The sequence below is a fragment of the Acipenser ruthenus genome, chromosome 24 (assembly GCF_902713425.1).
Source record: "Acipenser ruthenus chromosome 24, fAciRut3.2 maternal haplotype, whole genome shotgun sequence".
Lineage (NCBI taxonomy): Eukaryota > Metazoa > Chordata > Actinopteri > Acipenseriformes > Acipenseridae > Acipenser > Acipenser ruthenus.
In genome coordinates this window covers 21,801,947-21,827,350 of record NC_081212.1, presented here as the reverse complement: position 1 = coordinate 21,827,350, position 25,404 = coordinate 21,801,947, and the positions used below count along the sequence as shown (strand labels likewise).

General features: G+C 37.0%; 1 protein-coding gene across 5 annotated transcripts in view; it reads right to left on the bottom strand.

Moving 5' to 3' along the window:
- LOC117429425 (dmX-like protein 2) overlaps positions 1–25,404 on the bottom strand; it is a 44,953-nt gene that overhangs the window by 5,118 nt on the left and 14,431 nt on the right. For 2 of the 5 annotated variants that reach the window (XM_058998698.1, XM_058998699.1), the window contains exons 11-35: positions 24,997–25,259; positions 24,028–24,730; positions 23,697–23,818; positions 23,413–23,502; positions 22,926–23,046; positions 22,250–22,369; positions 21,278–21,505; positions 19,241–20,932; positions 18,343–18,453; positions 17,970–18,139; positions 14,935–15,032; positions 14,298–14,463; positions 11,510–11,774; positions 9,910–10,997; positions 9,593–9,784; positions 9,031–9,107; positions 8,760–8,890; positions 7,745–7,993; positions 6,509–6,550; positions 4,247–4,428; positions 3,767–3,900; positions 3,519–3,604; positions 3,036–3,237; positions 2,606–2,723; positions 355–420 (exon numbers count right to left, since the gene is read on the bottom strand). In XM_058998698.1, coding sequence (XP_058854681.1) covers positions 355–420; positions 2,606–2,723; positions 3,036–3,237; positions 3,519–3,604; positions 3,767–3,900; positions 4,247–4,428; positions 6,509–6,550; positions 7,745–7,993; positions 8,760–8,890; positions 9,031–9,107; positions 9,593–9,784; positions 9,910–10,997; positions 11,510–11,774; positions 14,298–14,463; positions 14,935–15,032; positions 17,970–18,139; positions 18,343–18,453; positions 19,241–20,932; positions 21,278–21,505; positions 22,250–22,369; positions 22,926–23,046; positions 23,413–23,502; positions 23,697–23,818; positions 24,028–24,730; positions 24,997–25,259 — 6,716 coding nt within the window. The remainder of the gene's footprint in view (positions 1–354; positions 421–2,605; positions 2,724–3,035; positions 3,238–3,518; positions 3,605–3,766; positions 3,901–4,246; positions 4,429–6,508; positions 6,551–7,744; positions 7,994–8,759; positions 8,891–9,030; positions 9,108–9,592; positions 9,785–9,909; positions 10,998–11,509; positions 11,775–14,297; positions 14,464–14,934; positions 15,033–17,969; positions 18,140–18,342; positions 18,454–19,240; positions 20,933–21,277; positions 21,506–22,249; positions 22,370–22,925; positions 23,047–23,412; positions 23,503–23,696; positions 23,819–24,027; positions 24,731–24,996; positions 25,260–25,404) is intronic. The other 3 variants (XM_058998701.1, XM_058998700.1, XM_058998702.1) reach the window with 3 other exon arrangements.

Sequence of the window (25,404 nt, the reverse complement as noted above, 5' to 3'; positions counted from 1 at the left end):
TACATAAATAACATGCAAAATAGCTATTCAGGTGTCTTTTTAATTAAATAAGGTGCTGTAGGATTTAAAAATGCATGCCAATCACTATATCCAAAGACAACAATTATGCACAGTGTAGTGAAGTTTGCAAGTGAAAAGAAGCAGCATGCTTTTAATATAGTCTCAGTGTTACCCAATCGATTTGCCAATATCAAGCTACACATCAGTGTAGTATATGTTTTTTTTTATTAAAGAAAGTGTTTCCCACTCGGTTAGTAGAAGTGATGTGTTATTTTATACTAATGATCAAGCCAGCAAAAGCTATTGAATATCAGGCAGCTGCTAAAGGTGAGGTTCTGGGCAAAGAGTTACTACCTTGCTGGTTTTGCCATCTTCTGCTATGCAGTTATGTTTGAGTTGGTCCACATGGTCTTCTAATGACTACACAATATAGCACACAAGTCACAACACAAAACACATGCACAAAAACAAAACATGAAAATGAAAAGGGTTCCAGGCTGCATAAAAGGCACACATATGGGCAATATGTTATAGTATAGCTTGCTACTTTTCGATTGTAATCGGTAAAGCTAGTTAAACGTCGAATTCCCCAAAAATATGAGTTAGACTGAAATAAATTTATACAGGATAAACGTTGGTAAAACCACTCGTTATTTTTTTTTCTTACCAAAAATAATATTTTAAGAAATCATCTTGTCTGTGTAGTTTTTATACTTGCTGTCTGTCCCGTCTCCGTTCCGCTCTGAATGGCTAGGGGTCGCTGTCAGTCAAATCAGTGGTTCCTTAATAGGCTGGTGTAGTTTCACCGTCAGTCATTTCATCCTGTCCTGACAGATCTCGTTGGCTGAAGCGGCGCTAGAATGCTCTCATTTGTTTAAATGACTGTCAATCATCAGACAGACTGTGCACTTTCATTTGTCAGCTATAGCCTGTCAATCAAAGCGCCTACTTTGAAATTAGCAGGTTAAGGTGTAGGGAAGCATTTGCTGTTATAGGTATATACGGTGACAGTTACTAGTTTGATTTCAAAATGGGGCGCAAGAGGAAAACACTTAGAGTATTGTGCACAATACCCTGATCGACGGCAGAAGTCTCCGCGGCAGGACTAAGCGGGCCAGTCTGCCTTGCCTCCAATGAGTCTAGCTGTGCTTAAGGAGAGAGGCGGAGCTCAGAATAAGTGCAAGTTAGTTCTGTTCAACTCACCAATGTTTTGTTCTGTCTGTGCATATTGTTTTTACTTGTAAATGTATGCTGTAAAAGTCTGTGTAATACACTGTATATGATGCGTTTTCTACGGTTTATTCGAGACATTTTTTAAGTTTGTGTGGGATCTATATCTATACAAGGTATAGCTCTGCTATGACCAAATGTTATTTCAATTAGAATGTTGGTAACTATGGTTTTGTTGCATGTAGAATATGATAAAGGGGTTTCTCTAAATGAGATGTTTCTCAATGGCATAAAAAGTATGGGTCTTTTTTTAAGCATAAAGGTCGATTTCACCCATGCTCTGCTTGAATTGAAAAATAAAGATCGAAAAAAAAAGGGAAAATTTCAAAAATAAGTCGATTTGGCAAAAAAATAAAAATCGAATAGTAGCAAGCCTAGTTATAATATACACTTAACAGCGGTGAATTCTTACCAGTGGATATTTCACAGCTTTCTGAATCATTACATGTGGCTTTGTAGTATTTGGTCACAGCCATGGAATACATGTTATACATTGCCATATGATGATGTGTATCTACATCACTTACCTTTACCTCACAAAGTATTTGTGTGTATGCATGTGCACATATATGCATAGCACAAACATACTGGTGCTTACAGGTCTTTTTTTGACAAACTCATCCTACAAGGCAACTCTGATACCATCCGTCTATGAAGATTAATCAGTTTTTTTCCTTAATTAAGGCGAAAATTCATTCACTGTATAAATACACTAGAATAGTAACTTTACAAAATTAGAAAAAAAAGAAAAAAGTTTCGGAAATAGTTGGTCTACCGTATTCCTTCGAATTTAAGATGCACTTTTTAAACCATTTTTTTTTCTTCTTAAAAAAAGTCCTGCATCTTAAATTCGAGTACAGTGATGCGTTTATTAATAAAAAATCGCCAATAAAAGACGTGACGGCCCGAGTACACAAACAGAAGCATGACTGGCTGCCGAGAAAAGACGAACAAATACGTTACTGCGCAATCTCGAATCATCCATGACATACTGGCAGCCAGTTTCAAAGAAGCATCATTAGCTTCATGAGGAATTAGAATTACAATTTCAGCGTTTCGTTACTAGGCTCCGTTCTAACAAACAGTACCAGCTTGCACAGATCTGAAATGCTGATCGGACCCCGGTGTTTTCTGTCATGCCAAGCAATACCACAGTTCACAAAAAGGGAGAAAAAAAAGGTAATTTGCGCTGCATTAAATTCAAGGGCATCTTCAATTTGAAGGAATACGGTATATTTAAATTTTAACATAGTTGCCTGATCACTTCTATAAAGATCCAAATAAAATTACAGTAAGGTCTTCTTATAAGAGGTTATTAAAGAAATGAAAACAAGAAATAAAATATTAAAAAAAATATATTTGACGCCACATTTACCTCACTCTGCTTCCTCTTTTTGGTGAAAATGTAGCGAATAAATGTGTCTTGAAGAACGTCTTGTTTCACAAGGAAATGCCACAGCCGTTTAACAGGAAAAGCTAAATAATGCTTAGCCCTAGGAAAACAATTGCATTATATTTTAACAAGGCAATAATGTATGCATTGTTGCAACTTTTAGCTTTCCACTGCCTTGAATATAAGAAGCCTAAATATTGTAATATATGTATTCATTATAATATTAGAAAGTGTGAGGAAATGTTTCAGAACTACAGTTCCAGAAAGTAAAAGTTTAAACATCATGAAATAACATTTATAAATCATTAAAATACACAATATGTATTTAGAGATTTGTATAGGAAAAACATGCCTTAAAAGACCACTATCAATTCAGTTTAAGAAATCTGTTACAATTTTTATCACAACTTACTTGAAAGGGGTGTTGTCTGGCTCAAGCATGGCTTTGTGTCTTAATATTGCTGGTCCCCCTCCACCACTGATGTCACTTGGATAGGTGTTTATGTAATTTGGTGGAGGGCCGTCAAACTTGTTAATTTTTTCAAGAAGAATCTGTTCCCAGTTTTCCAAAGTTTTTATAACAGCATTGCCCAAAGGTGAGGTCACAGGAAGTTCTAAAATAAAAGGAGGTACCTTTTCAATACTCAATGCAAGAGTTAGGGTGCTATGGGTATCGGCCATCTCCTACATTAACAGAATTACAATTTTATAGAACAGAAGCAAAAGATACAAACTTCAGAAAAAAATAAATAATGGTAAATGGATTTGTATTAAACTTGGTCCAGGGAACTAAATTACTCATGTCACTTGATCAACAACTAGCAAAATATTTGTAAGGGAAATGCATACATTTTATCCATACCCACTGAAAAAGGCAATTGTGGAAGTACAATACCTGCAAACTCCAGTCCTGCAACAGGAAAGAAATTCTTCACATTGTGTAGCGCCAACTTGACCAGTACTAACCGCAACAGTGCCCAACTGTGGAAAACGCATACAACATGAGAATTCTAGCTGAAAGTATTTTAGAATTAATAGGATTTTAATCAACAACTTCTACAAACAATGAGCACAGAACAAATTAGGTTTAAGCCATTTATCAGCAATCTCACTACATAGAAAGGCATTGGCACAATAGATAACCTGTATGAATTAGGATCCGAGTGCTCCATTATTTGAGTGTCGGAAAGGAAGGCATCGTCATCATCCTCATCATCACTTGGAAGACTTTCATCAGAATCATACAAAGCACCGCTATCAGATAGAGGAAGAAATGGCTACAAAGAAAACAAGAATGTGTGTGTGAGTGGTGATGTAACAGCAGCTGTTAAGACACCATGAAAGATACAAAAAATACTTCTCATCGCAACCATGATGTTAAAATCATTTGCGTGACCAGTAACACACAAGAAGGTGCGGTTTGTAGTGATACTGTACAACCCGCGTCTTAGGTTTGTTGTGGCGTGAAATGCAGCCTTGCCTTCAAGTGTGTTATTGTGCTTATAACATGGATCATTATGGACATAGAACACTGGGACTGGAATGTCAGCAGCCAATCAGTATGTAGGCAATGTTCAAGCAATTTTATTTAAAAGCAGTAAAAGTAAAACAAGTGGTTCCTACTTTTGCTACAAAGTAATCCCACATGCTGAGTTCTGGGGGGACAAACTTCTCTTTGTAGGTTGGCCTCTCTGCAGGTACAGGTGGAGGAACCACAGTTTCTTTCACTGGCCTGCCAGGCACTAGCATTCTCATATTGAATCTACGACGATGCTTATCAACTTCTTCTGTGCGAGCAGGAGGAGCTGGAGGAGAAAGAAACAAATTCAGTAAAATAAAAAAAACTGTGTGCAAGTGTACCTAGAAGAACTGATGCTGTTTTGAAAGCAAAGGGTGGTCACACCAAATATTGATTTGATGTAGATTTTTCTTCTGTTCACTCACTTTGCATTTTGTTAATTGATAAATATAAACTATTAACATGTCTATTTTTGAAAGCATTCTTACTTTACAGCATTTTTTCACACCTGCCTAAAACTTTTGCACAGTACTGCATATATATATATATATATATATATATATATATATATATATATATATATATATATATATATACACACACACACAAACTACCGGTCAAAAGTTTTAGAACACCCCCATTTTTCCAGTTTTTATTGAAATTCAAGTCCAGTGAATAACCTGAAATGGTACAAAGGTAAGCGGTAAACTGCCAGAGGTTAAAAAAAAAAAAGTTTCGGTTACCAAAAACTGAAAAATAATGTACATTTCAGAGTTATACAAAAAGGTCTTTTTCAGGGAACAAGTAATGGGTTAACAACTTACAGCTGTTCTGCAGCAATGGAAGTAAATTAAGCCTTGAAAGTTGATGCTAACAGTTCCTACAGGTGTCCCAACTTTTGTTGATTACTTACAAACCCTCTGTCTGTATAAAAGCAGTGTTGGAACAGACTGTGTTACTACACCCTCTTAAGCATTATTTGGACAGTACTGTACTGCAGGAAGTAGTATATTGCTCTCATAATGGCGAGAAAAAGGCAATTAACAAAGGAAGACAGACAGACCATTATAACCCTCAAAAGTGTAGGTCTTTCCTTTAGAGAAATTGCAAAGAAAGCCAAGGTGTCAGTGAGTACAGTTTCCTACACCATCAAAAGGCACTTGGAAACTGGAGGTAACTCTGACAGGAAGAGGTCTGGCAGACCCAAAGCCACAACAGAATCAGAAGACAAGTTTCTGAGAGTCAACAGCTTGCGTGATAGGCGGCTCACAGGACAACAGCTTCAAGCACAGCTTAACACTGGTCGAAGTAAGCAAGTCTCAGTTTCAATTGTGAAGAGAAGACGTCGAGCTGCAGGTTTGACAGGTCGAGTGGCAGTGAGAAAGCCATTGCTAAGATGGCAAAATAAGAAAAAGAGGCTTGCCTGGGCCATGAAGTACCGCCAGTGGACTACTGAAGACTGGAAGCAGGTCTTATGGACCGATGAATCAAAATTTGAAATCTTCGGTTCATCACGCAGGGTTTTTGTACGCCGTCGAGTAGGCGAAAGGATGGTTCCTCGGTGTGTGACACCAACTGTCAAACATGGAGGAGGAAGCGTGATGGTCTGGGGCTCTCTTGCTGGATCCAGAGTCGGCGACTTGCACAGAGTGAGTGGCACCCTGAACCAAAACTGCTACCACAGCATTTTGCAGCGCCATGCAATACCCTCTGGTATACGCCTAGTTGGTCAGGGGTTCATCCTACAGCAAGATAATGACCCCAAACATACCTCCAGGCTATGTCAGAACTACCTTAGAAGAAAAGAACAAGATGGTAGGCTTCAAATCATGGAATGGCCAGCACAGTCTCCAGACTTAAACCCCATCGAGCTGGTTTGGGATGAAATGGACAGAAGGGTGAAAGCAAAGCAACCTACACATTTGTGGGAACTTCTGCAACAGTGTTGGGAAGAACTTTCCAAACAATATTTGATTTCCATTGTAGAAAGAATGCCACGAGTGTGTTCGGCTGATATATCTGCAAAAGGTGGCTGCTTTGATGAGTCAAAAATTTAGATTAAATTTTGTTAAACAAAACGATTCCATGATTTCTTTTTTATCTCCAATTGTTTATTTGTTCTATGCTTTAATTTCAGAGTACATTGAGACATTAAACTGCGTAAATTTCAATAAAAACTGGAAAAATGGAGGTGTTCTAAAACTTTTGACCGGTAGTGTATATAATATTTTTTTTGTAGAATTGTCGACCGCCCATTGCATTGGTTTCTGAGAACACTTGAATACAAAAGGATTTCTGTAAAAATCTACCATCTAATAACTCATCACTTCACAAAAAAGGAACACTGCACTGGTGTGCTTACAAACCTTCTGTACTGTCCTGAGTCATTACATCAGGGACCACTGTGGCTAACAATCACAGTCGGAAAAAACATATGAAACAGAACAATGAAATGCAGTAAAAACAAACATGGTAAGTCTTACGCTGTATGAACAGAAATAAGGGGATTACACAACACAAACTTTAAACTGTGTTAATAAAATTGTTGTTTTTTTTTTTTTTTACAATAATATCTTTAAAAAGTTTATAAAGCTGTATTAAAATTATGCTATATTACTGTATTGATATTTTAAATTGGGATACCAATAAACTGGTCCTTGTAACAATGTCCCGAGTTAAAAAATACAGCTGTTAAACACTTTTTATTTATTTATAATAGTTTACACATACTGTATTTTATTTTGATAAATAAGCATATTAAAAATGCACTTGCAAATTAAAGAAAACATGTCAAATCGCAACAAAAAACAAATCACAGCTATGCTTCATATTAAATGAAACTAACATGTACAGCTGTACTGCTCATGTATGTCTCACATTTAACATTATCTATCTATCTATCTATCTATTTTATTAGATACGTTTCTGAAAGCAATGAACAATATAATTATCTAGAGAAAATGTTTAGTGGGGAAAAAATGGTTTTCAATACTGCTTATTTAATTTAAGATCAGGATTTCTTTTATTTTTTAAATCTCTATATATGGGAAAACCACCACTGCACAGCAACCAACACCTCTTTTACTCACACATCTGCTCAGAGGATTCTTCTGATGAAGACTCAATGGCACTCGCAGAAGCAGATAAAGTGGTTTGTAATGCAGCCTGCGGCTCAGTAATTGAGGGTATAATTTGCTCTGGCCCTACCACAGGTAATGGTTCTCTTTTACCTGTATTCAGTACATTTTGCAAAGTAAAACCCATGTTCAAAATGATGCATTTGAATAGTTACTACATTTTACAAATGTATTTTTTACTTCAAAAGCCTTTTTTCTTTTAAATTCTGTTATTCATTCATTCATTCAACTACACATGCATACAACTCCCAGGATTCTGCTATCAGTTGCTAAAGAATGTCCTTTCATCACAATTGCATAAGCGGTCTAGATATTTAAAAGTGAACAGGAAATGAGACATACAGAAGGTCAGACAGACAGATATGCAGACAAACGACTCCACTATATCACAGAGGGATAACAAGTTACCCAAGCCCCTTTTGTTACATTTAAGGAATATTAACCAAAACAATATAAAACCCTCACCTGGTGCAATTTCTGGTGACCTTTTAGGCTTTACTATCAGTTTTGCTCCTCCGCCAAACACTGCCGCCCACATTCTATTATTCAGAGGATGGGCAGCTAATCGAAAAAGTTCATTGCTTGAATGGGTGGCAAGGCCATGGATCACCAGACTGAGGTAGACAGCCACAACTGCTTCACATAACAATACATTCAGCTTGGGCCGATCCTCATCCTGAGCGGACTTTAAAAGGTTAATGAGTGATGTGACACCTGCAGATATAAATACATAATAAATCAACCTCATTTACCAACATGGAAACGAAATGCATACTATCCAAGAAATCCTGCCACTCTCACCAGTGGTCTTGTCCATTCTTATCTATTCTTCATGATAAAGTCCAAGTATATAATTTATCTTAATTGGTGTTGAAATAAGACTACCATTGCATAGTAATTTCAGACATTCCAGGTCTTAATGTCAGCTTAATTAGAGACTCCTGAATGTCTTAGTTACCTATACTTGGTAATTAAGCTCATGGTAAAACCTGGAATGGCAGCCTTATTTCCATCCCTGAGTCAGAAATTCTTAGAATCTGACTTGAAATCCACAATACATTATGGGTGAATACAAGCTGGTATGCACCACTTGAGAACAGAGTAGCTAAAAAGCCCACTGATGGGCAGCCACTCTGCCCTCTTGTGGTGTTATACCAGCTTCTCCTGTACATAATATGTCAATCATATATCCAGTTGCATCTTGCCTGTGTAACTTACTTAAAGTGACCATTTAACTCAATATTCTCTCTGGAAAAATATGTATTTTAAAATGTCCCATTAACAGCACACTGCCTATTTTAGTCCATTTGTAAAAAAAAAAAAAAAAAAAAACATATTTAAACACTGGACAATTAATTCACTTGATTTGCAAATAAAACAGAAAATATACTTTAAGCAACTACACTGAGATTATGACAAATACATTAAATAAAATACTGTGCACCGTTCAGTAAAGCAGGTAAAGGGTTTGTCATCTCACCTGGCCACTGGGCAGGAAGAGAGTTTGGCGTTGCATGTTCTTCGATGCTTTCCGTCCGTAATCTCCGTCTTTCACTTAATAATAAGCCTTGATAAATCATTCCTGTGAACTGACTTGTTTCTGTCTGACTGCTTCATTTAACAAACACACACAAAAAACACACAGACAAAAATAATGTGTAACTGCAGAACAACTACTTGGTTTGTACTGATTAAATGAAGGCAATTACATGTAATACACTGAATGAAAGTAATTAAGGGATTGCAATTACCTGTAGCTGTGACTATCACAGAGTGCTTGATAGATGCAAGCAGAAAGTGATGCTGCCTGAGTGTGTAATGTGTAAGTCTGCATTAGAAAATATATAAAAATCAAGGAGTTGAAGAAAAAGTACACATATCACATGTAAACAAAATACCTGTTGAGTAATATTTTGTAAGAAATAAATACAACTTCATATTCAGGGATTTATTTTCAAAACTTGGTAAGTGGATTTTAAATTAATTTTACTTTAATCTTTTAAAGTATAAATCTGCTTTAAATGTTGTATTTCTACTTCAATGTATATTCTGTAAGTTATGCTGTTTGAGTAAATCTGCAGTATCGAGTTTGGAAAAACTGAAGTGATGATTTTGAATCATATTCACAACATATTCAGTTTTTTAGATTGTGTGATATTCATTAATACATATGAATATCAAACTGATTTCCTCCTCACAATTAACTTCATATTATATATATATATATATATATATATATATATATATATATATATATATATATATATATATCAAACCATAGACCTGATTGCACTGCTGTATATTTTTCTTTACCTTGTCATCGTGAATGTTTGGATGAGGTGGAGAGTCCATCTGAAGTATAGTATACATAATGTCATGGATATGGTTACTCAGGTGCAAAACTGGGTTGGCAATGACCGTCTTGGTTGCAGCTATGCTTGCAGAAAGTAAAGGCAGTGTTGTTGGCAATGGAAGAGGAGACTGAAGCTGCTTCACTGTGGTTTCCTGTCGATGTATGGACACACAAAAAATAAAATAGAACTTAAAACTAAATCATATCTGGAAAAAAAGAGATATATTTGTAGACATATTTAGGCTGAACTCCCACAACAAGTAAGTGTTTGCCTTACCTGCTGTGACTCTTGCAACAGAAAGATGAGTTCCATTCTTACTGATGCAACACCACCTCCCTGTGCACCATGTAAGCTACAGTAACTCAGAAACACTCGGAGGAGTGCCTGATTCTTTCTCAGCCACCCCTTGCGCCTTTCGGCATGTTCTTGCTTTGCTTGTAACCTCCGACGCTCCAATTGGTGACGTTCATACGACCCAACATCAGACTTGTCGACAGCATCTTCCAGCTCCATTGAATCACTGTCTTTCCATTTGTCCAGCTCATTTGTGGAATCCTTCCCTTCTACTTTATAGTTACAGATTTGATGCAGTGCCCAGATCTCCTTTTCTAACCAGTTGTAAAGTTGAAACCTGAGCTTCCCTCCGTCCACCTCATAACCTGTAGCCAATGTCCTTAGCTCAGTCATCAGTATTTTCAAACATGCTCTGAATTTCAGCTGTTCTGCAATGACATCAACCACAGATTCTAAGGCAGAATCACCCCTTTGTAGACCTGGAGGTTTTTCTGACCCTGGGCTTGACTCGTCTTTCTGTTTTGTAACCTTTTCATCCGATTTGGAATCCTTCATGGTTAAACCAACATCATCCTCATCCTCCTCATCATCATCTTTGTCATTTTCCCAATCGAGCTGCAATCCATCGTCTTCCAATTTAAGAGGTTGGCTCCAGTCAACAGCAGTAGCAGCTTCACTACTGCTTTCCCAGTCTAGAGTAGAGGATGCTGCCCCAGTCTGTGACCAATCCAAGTCACTAGCTCTTCCACCATTTTCTAGTGGCTGTGATGCGATAACATTTGTGTCTTTGCTTAGGGAGGATCCTGTCTTTTTAAAGACTTTTGGTATTTTAGAAAGGACCTCAAGGGCCAGTACAGGGCAACCAACTTTAAAGTGAGCATTTGCAGTTGTAAAGAATAGTTTTCTCTCAATAAGATTGATTTCATCGGCATTACTTTTCTCAGCCGTAAGTCCTACGGTGGCCAATGACCCTTCTGGTGATGCAAAGTGTCTTCGGATCAGTAGAGGATGGGTTCGTAAATAATTGTAGAAACTGAAGACAACTGGGTTGCAAGATTTCACAATCACAGCTGGAAAAGATAATGGGATACTAGGTTTAAAATTTTATATATATACAGTATATAAGATTTTTTATTTTTAGGACTATATTGTAAGTAGCGTATTTTGGTGAAGGGTCACGTCAATTGTTTTCAAGTACAATCGTTATGTACTGAATTATGGAAATTGATTTTTGGGTTAGGCTTGCCTCCTTGCAAGGACTCTTGGACCTGAACTGGAGTGACATAAAGTCATTTGCATCTAAAAACAAACTGTATAGCAACAGAACACCACAGCATGAAGCATTTTAAAAACAGTATTGGGAGCATTTTTGTTCTTTATTTGGCCATCCAACCAAATCAGCAGGAATTTAAGTTTTAATTCTGCAGAACAAAGAAACACAGCTCTTGGTAGTATGATTCACCAGTAAAGTGGGCTTTGATGGGTAAAGCAGGTTATGAACAGAAAGTATCAAGATAATTATGGTACCTAGAAATTGATTTGTTTAATGATTCTCTTTCACCCGCTAACAAAAATACATTACCTGGATTTTCATCATCTTCCTTTGGAATCTGTTCTAATAATGTATCCAGTGCCCTTGTGTAGTCTTTCATTATCCAGAATGACATACTGCGCAGGAAAGGATCAGGGTGTAGTTTACTGCAGATGAAGCCAGTACCATCTTTTAAACAACCTAGTACCCTCTCATTGAGGATACCCTTGTAGGAGGGGGATGTTTCATAATCCGACTCGTACAGACGTGAAACAACCATGGCTAGCTGTATGTCTTCCATTTTCTCAAGACAAACCTTTCAAAGGAAAAACAAAATAAAAACAACAACAAAACGGTTTATTCATAGTATTCTTATATGTAAATGGATCACCAGCAAAAACGCCTTTACAATTATAACTGTATTTATAGACAATTACCTCCCATTGACATAACTGTGGCTAACAGTGTTGTCTTTCTCAAAAAACACATTTTATGGTAGTAATATTTAAGCAATGGGAAATTCTTCAAAATGGAACAGCTTTGACAGTATCCTATGGTTTTTATTTATTTATTTTTTTATATATATATATATATATATATATATATATATATATATATATATATATATATATATATATATATATATACACACACACACACACACACACACACAGTACTGTGCAAGTTTTAGGCAGGTGTGAAAAAATGCTGTAAAGTAAGAATGCCTTCAAAAATAGACATGTTAATAGATTATATTTATCAATTAACTAAATGCAAAGTGAGTGAACAGAAGAAAAATCTAAATCAAATCCATATTTGGTGTGACCACCCTTTGCCTTCAAAACAACATCAATTCTTCTAGGTACACTTGCACAAAGTCAGGGATTTTGTAGGCATATAGTCAGGTGTATGATTAAACAATTATACCAAACAGGTGCTAATGATCATCAATTCAATATGTAGGTTGAAACACAATCATTAACTGAAACAGAAACAGCTGTGTAGGAGGAATAAAACTGGGTGAGGAACAGCCAAACTCCGCTAACAAGGTGAGGTTGCTGAAGACAGTTTACTGTCAAAAGTCATACACCATGGCAAGACTGAGCACAGCAACAAGACACAAGGTATTTATACTGCATCAGCAAGGTCTCTCCCAGGCAGAAATTTCAAGGCAGACAGGGGTTTCCAGATGTGCTGTCCAAGCTCTTTTGAAGAAGCACAAAGAAACAGGCAACGCTGAGGATCGTAGACGCAGTGGTCGGCCAAGAAAACTTACTGCAGCAGATGAAAGACACATCATGCTTACTTCCCTTCGCAATCGGAAGATGTCCAGCAGTGCCATCAGCTCAGAATTGGCAGAAAACAGTGGGACTCTGGTACACCCATCTACTGTCCGGAGAAGTCTGGTCAGAAGTGGCCTTCATGGAAGACTTGCGGCCAAAAAGCCATACCTCCGAAGTGGAAACAAGGCCAAGCGACTCAACTATGCACGAAAACACAGGAACTGGGGTGCAGAAAAATGGCAGCAGGTGCTCTGGACTGATGAGTCAAAATTTGAAATATTTGGCTGTAGCAGAAGGCAGTTTGTTCGCCGAAGGGCTGGAGAGCGGTACACGAATGAGTGTCTGCAGGCAACAGTGAAGCATGGTGGAGGTTCCTTGCAAGTTTGGGGCTGCATTTCTGCAAATGGAGTTGGGGATTTGGTCAGAATTAATGGTCTCCTCAATGCTGAGAAGTACAGGCAGATACTTATCCATCATGCAATACCATCAGGGAGGCATCTGATTGGCCCCAAATTTATTCTGCAGCATGACAATGACCCCAAACATACAGCGAAAGTCATTAAGAACTGTCTTCAGCGTAAAGAAGAACAAGGAGTCCTGGAAGTGATGGTATGGCCCCCACAGAGCCCTGATCTCAACATCATCGAGTCTGTCTGGGATTACATGAAGAGAGAGAAGCAACTGAGGCTGCCTAAATCCACAGAAGAACTGTGGTTAGTTCTCCAAGATGTTTGGGCCAACCTACCTGCCGAGTTCCTTCAAAAACTGTGTGCAAGTGTACCTAGAAGAATTGATGCTGTTTTGAAGGCAAAGGGTGGTCACACCAAATATTGATTTGATGTAGATTTTTCTTTTGTTCACTCACTTTGCATTTTGTTAATTGATAAATATAAACTATTAACATGTCTATTTTTGAAAGCATTCTTACTTTACAGCATTTTTTCACACCTGCCTAAAACTTTTGCACAGTACTGTATATATATATATAAAAAATAGTTAAATTAAATGTGCACTATCATTTGATGGTCTTTCTAATAATAAATAATATTATTAATAATAATAGTCTCTATGTGCGGTTCTTGATCAAAACAAGAATAGTAGCAATCATTTTTACTTTCAGTAGTCTACCTGCTCAACAAAAAGAGCCATAATGTTGGACAGCCATATCAAAATATGGCATATCCTAATGTTTTGACTATATATTTAAGCTTACTGCCCAAGGTAAACCAACAAAGGCATTTGTTAGTACATGTAGTGCATTATCCTAATAGTTTAGACTATGATTTTTCCTGGATATTTAAAGGTTCAAGGTAAAAAAAGATAGACATTACATGAGAGTGACGATTTATATATACATATTAGAAAAAGAAATTCTAAAAAGATTTCATGGTCAGCCAATTATGAAAACCCAGTCAGATTACAATTTTCCCAAAACTGGTTCTTAGCCAAAATGATGAAGACAAAACATAATTTTACGTACATACATTCTGTCTGGGTGGTCCCACTATAATTTTGAAACGTGTTACGAAGATTTTTTTTTGTTTTTGTTTTTTTACCTCAATAGCATCTTTCAAAGAGCCCGCCAGTAAAAAGAAGGCTGCAGCCTGCTCAAAGCGCTGCTTTCCCAGTAAAGAAAAGGCATTTTTTAAAGCTGCTTTGCGCCATCTATCTTCATTGAAGTTGTGGCTGAAAAACTGTGTCATCTTATCGTCATGCTGAGACCTGGTAAGAAAACAGATGTGTACCTATTAGAGTGAACCATTTCACAACTGGGGGAGGTGTGGGGGTAAAAGTTATGTTTGTACAAAAACTCAAATATTTTTCATTATCAAGCTATTCCTGAGTACAATCTTCATTGTGTGACTTATAAGAAGTTAATACTTTGTGTGTAGGGTTTCTGTCATTGTGTAAAAATACTCTCCCGGCCAGAATCTCTAGCTCTAACTGCATGAGATTACATCTTATATAATCAGAGACGCCCTATGCAACATATTAACTTAGATTAATAAGCACACGCATGGCAATCAACATTTATGTTCTAAAAAAAGCAACACCAGTTTAACCCTAGGAAAATTATATTCCTGCAAAAACCTCAAACAATAAATAGACAAAAAAAGTTGAAAAAGATAAAAAAATAATAAAAAAAAACAAAACAGCAACATAGTAATTAGATGGAACAGCTCAAAAACTCACCTAAACAGCCCCCAAAGAACCGCTTTCTTCTTTATAGCGAGATAAAACAATGCAGCATCTAATGGATCATTTTTCCTTTGAAATGCAGTTTTCGCAACCTACAAGTATAATATATTAAATAAGTTGGCATAATCAATATTATATATATATATATAATACAGTATATACACACACACACACACACACACACACAGTTGTAGTCAAAAGTTTACATATCCCAATGGAAATTTATAATTTCCAGAAATTTCTTGAAAACAAATTATAGGAAAACATTTTGCTTTTGTGGATGAGGAAAAAAAAGTTACAAGAAATAGATGTCTACAATTATATATTTCAGCAATTTTTTGGCAAAACTCCAAAAATGCTATTCATTCAAGTATTCATACCCTGACAAAGAAAATGAAATGAATAGCTAGTTGAGGCACCTTTAGCAACAATAACCTCTTTTAACAATTAGGATATTTGTCAATGAGCTTTTGGCATGATTCTTTAGTGATTTTCGACCTTCAACGCAAAATTGTTACAGTTCATTGAAATTCCGAGGACATTGATGTGTGCTTTGGATGGTTGTTGTGTTGGAATGTCCAGTTGCACTTTAAACCAAATTTTGCAGCGGAGGGTTTCAGATGATTGGGCAATATCTTTTGGTATGCTATGGTATTCATGTTACCATGTATTGGAACTAAATTTCCTGTGCCATTAGAGGAAAAACAGCCCCATAGAAGGATATTACCACCTCCATGATTGACAGAAGGTATGGTGTTCTTTTCTTTGTACACCTCACCAAACTTTCTCCAAACGTAGACTACTGGCGTGACCAAATAGCTCGATTTTTGTTTCATTTTGTTTGAGCATTTTCTAGACTTTGAGAATTAAGTTCTTTATTATCATATTGAAATTTCTAGCACCTTGTAGACAATACTATCATAGCATCAAAGGGCATTAATACATTTGAATTAGCATTTTTTGAGTTTTGCAAAATAATTGCTGAAATAAATAAATTGTATTGTCTTGTAACTTTTTCCTCATCCACAAAAGCAAAACTTTTGCTACAAAAGATTTTTCCTAAAATTCTTTGTTTGAGAAATGTCTGGAAATTATAAAATTTCCATTGGGGTATGCAACTGTGTATATATATATATATATATATATATATATATATATATATATATATATATATATATATATATATATATATATATATATATATATATATATATATATAACAGTTCAACCAAATGTGAAGTCAATATAACTGTTTGGGTTCTGTCTTCCAGAGAGCCATATTAGATCAATAGTCAAGGTCTCTATAAACCCCCCAGGTATGCAGTCTGTATCACTTTAGGTTTCTGATGCGAGTAAAGTCTTTATGGATATGCTTTAATATACAGACGTGCTCAAATTTGTTGGTACCCCTCCACAAAAAACGAAGAATGCACAATTTTCTCTGAAATAACTTGAAACTGGCAAAAGTAATTGGCATCCACCATTGTTTATTCCATATTTAATAGAAATCAGACTTTGCTTTTGATTTTTTATTCAACATAATATTGTAAATAAGAAAACAAATGAAAATGGCATGGACAAAAATGATGGGACCGCTAACCTAATATTTTGTTGCACAACCTTTAGAGGCAATCACTGCAATCAAACGTTTTCTGTAGCTCTCAATGAGATTTCTGCACCTGTTAACAGGTAGTTTGGCCCACTCTTCCTGAGCAAACTGCTCCAGCTGTCTCAGGTTTGATGGGTGCCTTCTCCAGACTGCAAGTTTCAGCTCTTTCCATAGATGTTCGATAGGATTCAGATCAGGACTCATAGAAGGCCACTTCAGAATGTTTTGTTCTTATCCATTCTTGGGTGCTTTTAGCTGTGTGTTTTGGGTCATTATCCTGTTGGAGGACCCATGACCTGCGACTGAGACAGAGCTTTCTGACACTGGGCAGTACGTTTCACTCCAGAATGCCTTGATAGTCTTGAGATTTCATTGTGCCCTGCACAGATTCAAGGCACCCTGTGCCAGGCGCAGCAAAGCAGCCCCAAAAGATAACAGCGCCTCCTCCATGTTTCACTGTAGGTATGGTGTTCTTTGCTTTGAAAGCTTCATTTTTTCGTCTGTGAACATAGAGCTGATGTGACTTGCCAAAAAGCTACAGTTTTGACTCATCTGTCCAAAGGACATTCTCCCAGAAGGATTGTGGCTTGTCAATATGCATTTTAGCAAATTCCAGTCTAGCTTTTTTATGTTTTTCTTTCAGACGTGGAGTCCTCCTGGGTCTTCTTCCATGGAGCCCACTTTTGCTCAAAAAGCAACGGATGGTGCGATCAGAAACTGACGTACATTCACCTTGGAGTTCAGTTTGTATCTCTTTGGCAGTTATCCTTGGTTCTTTTTCTACCATTCGCACTATCCTTCTGTTCACTCTGGGGTCGATTTTCCTCTAGCGGCCGCGCCCAGGGAGGTTGGCTACAGTTCCATGGACCTTAAACTTCTTAATAATATTTGCAACTGTTGTCACAGGAACATCAAGCTGCTTGGAGATGGTCTTGTAGCCTTTACCTTTACCATGCTTGTCTATTATTTTCTTTCTGATCTCCTCAGACAACTCTCTCCTTTGCTTTCTCTGGTCCATGTTCAGTGTGGTGCACACAATGATACCAAACAGCACAGTGACTACTTTTCTCCATTTAAATAGGCTGAATGACTGATTACAAGATTGGAGACATGTGTGATACTAATTAAAGAAACTAATTGGTTTGAAATATCACTATAATCCAATTATTTATTATCTTTTCTAAGGGGTACCAACAAATGTGTCCAGGCCATTTTAGAATATCTTTGTAGAATAAGCAATAATTCATCTCTTTTCACAGCGTCTTTGCTTTTATTCTATGACATACCAAAGGCATGCAAGTATACATGATAAAATAGCTTTTAATTTCATCACTTTTCAGGAGGAATAAAGCATTATTTCAATGAGCTGTAAGGGTACCAACAAATTTGAGCACGTCTGTAAATCTGGAATTCAAATTACCTTCTCAATGGTCCTTCGTAGTGTATTTATATTTCGAACCCACCAGCCAACTCCCATGGCTCGCAACTCAGGCCACTGTGGATCTCCTCTTTGCATTGCTGGGATCATATTCAGCATTTCATCTTCTGCCTCAGAGTGAAAAGCCCAAGCAAAATGACAGGTAGAAACACCTGCAAAGACACAATGAGGAATTAAAATACACATTCTGCAAATACAAGATATTGAAGGCTGGTTAGCACATTTTATTTGAAATATGAGACAGAAAGGCATTGCTCACAGCAGGGTGCTGCTCAAATAACAGATGTGCTGCACACCATACTGAAGTTTGGATAATGTTTTACTACGGAATGCATATAATGAATAAAATGCATACCTTGGTGTAACAGCTGCAAGCGGTATAAAGGGGGTAGTGATGTCAGCAAACATGTATGCAAGCGCATGGCTAGCAAATACCGGAGACCACATTCATCAATCGTTTCCCCTCCTGCACATGAAATAAAATTGAAAAACCAGGTTATATAAAGCAGATTCATAGTATAGAATCTCCAGGGTGTCCACATGCCAATGGTAATTTAAACATCTCAACCCCAGATTAAAAATGTGGTAAATATCCAATAAGAATGTACTTTACAGAATACAGTAAGTGCATTTTTTTTAATAAAATAATCAAAATAGTGATCATTAAAAGTTAAAATTACAATATAAGGACAATTGTTTATAAACTATAAACCTGACTGGCAGACTTTTTACAGTTAACTGCATCTAAGCCATGTCCCGACTGACGTCCTTGACGTCTGCTTCTGTGCTCCTCAGGAATGTTTATTGAAAGTGCTGGTACTTTATGTTCTGGGTCTGTTCTGGACCACATACCAAAAGACTAAATAATTATATTTCCTAAGGTAAAATTATAAGGCAGAGAAGGCTTAGATTTATATTTTGTTTTATTTGACTTCTCTTCTTGTTATGTATATACATATGTTAGCATCATTCATTTATTTTGACTGAAAAAAAAGATAATTATTTGTTCTGTAGCGAGTGCCTAAGTGAACTTATATTGTTAGGCTTCTAATCAGATTTTGAATTAAGAGGTTACATACCCTGCCTTTGCCCTTTTCACAGAGCTTTCATGATTTTCTGCTGTTCTGATTTTGTACTATTTTTTATTCGAATCACTTTTACATACTACTAAGGAACTCTCATCATTCTCTTGATATGAATTCTATTGCTGAAGGACAACAACTGTGAAGAGACTATTTAGTAAACTTACTAACCTGTACAACTTTTTTCTCTGCTTCCGCCAACTTCAGTGCTTGTTGTAGCCACAGTGTCAGCCAATGCGACCAGAAACATCTGCTCAAGGCGAGTTAGCCCTGGTAAACTAGAATGCATCAGATGGCTTGATAAAACTCGAGCATGCTCTGGGCCAAAGTATGTCAGGCCATATTGTGACAAATTAATAACTCTGGATTTACTTTCTCTTTTTTCAGTAGCAAAGCTAACAAAGTCATCAGTGGTTACAGCTTGAACCTGAAACAGGTCTTCGTATTGATCTCCCGATAGCTTTCGTTGACTCTCGGAGCCTTTACGCACTTTCCCACTTTCGTCTGCAATTTTATAGGATGTGTCCAAGTCAGCAGACAGCAAGGCATATAATGGCAATGGCGGAATTGAGTCAATTTCAGTGTAGTCACGGACACCATCTCTTCCAGCTATGATTGTGTCCTTTGCTGTACTGCCACTTACACTGATGGTCCGAGAAAGGTGTCGCCTGGCTCCTCCTTCTCCTGCCTCTGTATCTCTCACAATCGCCACCTCGCCAGCAATGCATTTCACCAAATGAGAAAGAATGGCTTTTGCTCTGCGAACTTTCCCTAAGTCCATGAGCTCCAAGAGTTGAGTGGGATGGTACTGGGGAAGAGTAGGTGAAAGAGAATGTGCAGCTTCAAACAGACCCCCATCCTGAAGAACAGTAGGAGCTGTGAAAGCATCACCTGCAGTAGCAGGTCCATCAAAAACACTGTGCTTCATTTTACAGGCTTTTGTGTCAAATCCTCTTGAGTCGACTTGGCCTGCTATGTTTTCAGAAGACGATGGACTGTCACTCTCAGTTTCACCAGAGCGTTTCTTGTCTTGCTTCCACTGGGCATAGACATGCATTTCGCAGTCCATTCCTATTACTAGTATTCCATCCCTTACCCAAGACAGTGACACTGGTAAGGAAGGTGTGCCATCCACTGAGGATACCAAGTCCACTGATCTCAGAAGGATCCACTTGGATTTTATTCCTTGCTTAATGCTTCCACCTAGTGGTAGAGTAATGACAGCAACACCATCCTTGCTGCTGGTTTGTTCATTTACAATGCCAGAAATTCTGCCGTACATCAATATGCTGGATCCGACCCCCACAGTCAGTATGTGTGAGCCATCTTCTTTGGATAACCAATCAAGGTGAACAAAATGTTTTATATTTGGAGTCAGGTGATGGTCTTTGTTAAGGTACAAATCTGACTTGCTATATACACACAAGTTACTGTCAACACTGACCCTGGGGTCCAGGGCATTTCCCACATTTGCTAAATCATCTAAGTGAATAGTCTGCTCTAAGACCCACTCAGATCCTCCGGTTGACTCGCATTCAAATATAGACACGTGCATTGAGAACTCTTTCGATATACAACCATTGCTTTGCTTTAGCTGTTTAAAAGCAACTGCAAGGCGACCAGTATAAGAACAGCTGACAGCCACTGGCCTCCCAGGAACACACACTGCACTGTTGCTGTCATCTTCTTCATTCATTAAAGACCATGGTTCCCATCGGTAAGTGCGCCCTTCTTCAGGATCTTCATAACTTGGATCAATTTCCACAATGCAGTGCCAGAACCTGACCTTACTGTCGGAGCAGGTTGTCACTATTAAATAGGGAGCGAGACAGACTGGGTAAATTGACGAGGAGCTAAGATGCCCTTTAAAAACAAAAGAAAAAGGGGGGAATGTTACCACAATAAGTAAACCTTAAAAACAATACACAATATATAAAAAGGTAATTAGAAATATGTTCAAATTTGGACTATAAATTCATATACAATCTGAACCAAGATCATATTGCTAGCTGAGAGCAAGAACATGTAACAAATAAAAATCATTATTTTAATATAAGATCATTTAAATATATATTTTAAATATGTAATTATATTGTACCATATACATTAAAAAAAAAAAAAAAGTAGTTTAGATGTTATGCGCTCAGACAGCAATACATAGTTTTATTTACTTGATTTAAATCGATCATTTTAACCAAAATAAAATACCTGCTGAAGGTGTTGCACGGATAACTTCGACGTCATTGGGAAGATCCAGCGGTTGGCTGTATACTAATTTGGAACTCAGGATGAGCTTGCTGGCAGACTGGAGATTAGCTGTTGAAGAAGAGCGTGGAAGAGGGCTTTGGCCGGGGGAGGAATCTGGAGAAGACTCTGCATTGTTTTGCTGTGGAACAGTGAGCTTGTTCTCAAATGTCTTCTCAGGTGTCGTATTACCTTTAACAACAAGTAAACAGGAGGTTTATCTGTAAAACCTTTATATATTGTTCATTATACAGTTGTTAATTGAAATCAGGTTTTTAACCACAGTCATCACATTAACAGGTTTTACAACCGATTATTGATAGCTGAAACAATGTTGCAACTACAGTAATCCGACGCGTATCGGCCTGTCACATATCCACCCTAACCGTTTATCCACCATGATCAATCTCTTAAGCAACGTTAGTTTATTATTGAACAGAGATTAGTTCACAGATTGTAGATCCTATCAAAGTTTTCATACACTGTGTTGTATGTGCTCCGTGCGCAATCACTGCTGGTAGTGTTGACATGTAAATAAATCCTGTTCGCATGTGGGGTGTATAAACTTCAACCTCCGTCTCGATCTCCTGCCTGTCACTCAGCAGCGAATGCAGGCAACCACATGGCAGACGGCTCCTCTGTCACAAGCATGGATACCCTGTATTTTTCTAAACAAGGGATTTAGGGGATCTCCCTAATAAAAGCTGAATCTCAAAACAATAATTGTGTGAATATAGTAATTGTTACAGCTGTGTATAATGGTATTTAAAACAGGGTTAATTTATCTGCCCTTACTCTGGTCCCACTGCAGTCGGATACGCGATGGATTACTTTATTATCTCATGACTTGTATTTCAAATATTGCAAAGTTTATTTAAAGAAAGCTACACTTCACAGAAGCCAAAAAAAAATACACTTATTAATGCAAGTACTTACTGGAACAAGCCTGCACAGATTTTAAATGGAGATGCCACATCTGAAGAACAGAACGTCTATTGCTGTCCTTTGCAATTACCACAAGAAAAAACGTTTCTGAAAACAGTGGAGGGCGGTACCCTGTAAAATTGAAAATGTTATTAAAAAAAAAAATGTGAGCATTCAAATTTATTAACAATGTTGTTAGATAAATGTTGAGAGCCCAGGCAACAGAATATATCATCGGCAGTCTTACAAAACCTTATATCTCCACATGTATCTGACATAATACAGTACTGTACAGCAAAACTAAAAATTCATCAGAAACTTGGTATTCAATGGTGTCACCTTTTTTATGCAAAGGTGTGTTACCCTCACAATTACTGTACTCCCTGACCAATTCACGGATATAGATTTAACCATCCTCATATATTTATACAATTTCCAAACTCGTCAATTTGACTTCATTGTAATGTTATTTTACATTTACTGAACAAAAGCAGAGTTGTATATGTAAACACTGATTTTAAAAAATCATGCAAGGAAATAACAAAACAACAACTTTAAATAATTTTAAAACTTAGAAATAATCTTTTCAAGTCAGAATAAGATATGTATAACCTATATTTTAGGTTTATGTATTTATCGTTAATGTATTTCTTAATAATGTATATGAAATGAATACAGTACGAAATACCTTGTTCTGTCTGAAAACTGGAAGATTCAAGATCCTCATAAGCTTCAGACTCATCATGTGGTTTATAACCCAAGATGAAATCCTCTTGAAAGACATGAAGAAGTTGCGTGGTTGAGCCACACTATATTTAAAAAAAAAAAATGCAAATGAACTGCAGTCAACAACTATCAAAACAATTCAATGACTTTTAATTAGTTTAACATAAAACAGACAAAATAACCGACAAAAGCAACCCTCTAAATTACAGCATATAGAATTTTACCACAGTACTTTCCCATTGTTATACTAGGCATTTACCAGTGTGCCATGTGTTTTAATATGCTTCATTACTTTTATAAGGGTAATGCGTCTTTGTTGGTTTACAGGTGAGCTATTTTAACATTCCATTCCCCCAGGTGCTTTCTTTCTTTCCTGTAATATTTGGACAAAGACTATTAAAAAAAACAAAAAACCAAACAAACAAAAAATACAAAATATGTTTAGATACCTGGTTTGTAATGACATCAAGTTCAATAATACAACCAGGACGAGCTGTAGACTGCTGGCTGACAATATTAAAGACCTCACCAACAAGTTTCTAAAAACAAACAACGATCTGATTATCAATTCATGTATCCATTCAAGAATTAAGGGATTCTATGTTTTACAGTTACATTAATCCGCTCTGGGAATATGTGCAATAAATACAGTGAATTAAAAATCTGACATTGAAAAAGTGGTATTTATTATTATGATAAATTAACATATCAACAGTAAGTTGTATCAACTTACAGATATCTCTGGATCCGAAAGTTCATCTAAAAGTTTTCGAGCATCAACCACAGCTTGGTACAGCCGAAGGTTCTTGCCATCGGAAGCCACAAAGCAAGCACTTGCAGAATTGCAGTAAGTTCCTGAATGTTAAAAACAAGCAAAAACAACAACTTTAGGAAGATTTTTTTTTTTTTTTTAAATATACTAATCTAGTCCTGAGCTGGTTATACGATACTTGCATTTGCATTACAAGGCACCCACAAGAAACCTTACAATTACGTTATGAGGGAGCATTGTTATAATAAGTGGATTACAAAATAAAACAAGGTCATTTCCATACAAAACTCACCAAGACAGTGGCTTGGTATCAGTGTTGGAAGCCAAGCGACATTAGAAAAGGCTGAAGTATGTAGAGAGTTAATTCGTGCCAACTCAGACACCCCTCCTGTGCATGATAAGGGTCCTATGTGATCCACACGCCAGAGAATCAGCTCACTGTAGATTGCATTGGGGTCATGAAATGTTCGAGTTGCTGCATTTTTCAGCTGCTTTCTCGAGAAACCCTTCTGAGGTTTGAAGGGCTGTAGTTTTTGCTTCACTTTTTCAGAGTCCCATTCGTTCTCTAACTCAGGAGTTAACAAAGCATTATGATGTGAAGAAGTCAGCAACAATGGAAGTACAGTATGACAGGCCAAGTCATTAAGATGGAAGCGATGTCCACAATATCTAAATTTGTGAGAGACAGTCAATACTGATGAGAAGGTAGACTTGTCTGCAAAAGTAACAGCCCACTGGTTCAGGGATCCATCTATGTGTTTTGACACCATCATTACTGCAGGACTAATGACAGGCACCACTGAATGGCCAGTTCCAGAGCCAAATACATCTGTTTCTGATGCACTATGAGGAATGCTTTTAATTTTCTTCTTCTGTTGCCCAGAATCACTTGAATCTTTTTCAGTAAATGTACAAGCATACACCATGATGTTTTTACTGAGCGAGTTAGCATCTCCAGTGGGAAAAGCTACTGGAATGCGAGAAGAAAATGCAACCTAAAGGAAAAAAAAAGAAGATGGAAAGTCATGCATTTTAATGCCTAATTCACATAGGCATTGCAGTTAAAATGTAAATTATGAACCACATTAGATTTTGACTCTCCAATTATTAATAGTTCAATTTACAAAGGGAGTAACTTATTTAAAAATGTCACGTAAAATGCATTTACACAATATATAAAACTGTATATTTTACATTACATGCAAAACTTACATCAGCATCATTTGGAGAATTAGTCAGCCATAAAAATGTCATATAGTACCTGGACCTGTCTGAAGATTCCTGGGATGTATTCATCTAAATATTTTACATGCCACACTAAAAATGAGCCATCAACAGGATGAATTGTAAAAAGCATATCCGGGTTCCTGTTCCACTCATTAACAAGTGCCTCCATTTTCCGATCAAGCAGCACTGTGGGGAGTGGTACACTAGCACTGGAGCCAGGGGACGATGCCTTGGGACTTCCTTCTTGTTCTCCTTCTTCATGCTCGGATGACCCTTTATCCGAAACATCTTCCAGTTCTAGAATGTTTTAAGATTTAGAAATCATTAAACTGTGATAAACAACTCATGCAAATAAGCCTCGCCCTCTATCAATCTGATTGGTTTCATGAGTTTAGAAATAGACTCCCTTAATTTGGGATTTTATTGATTTTTAATCTAGTAT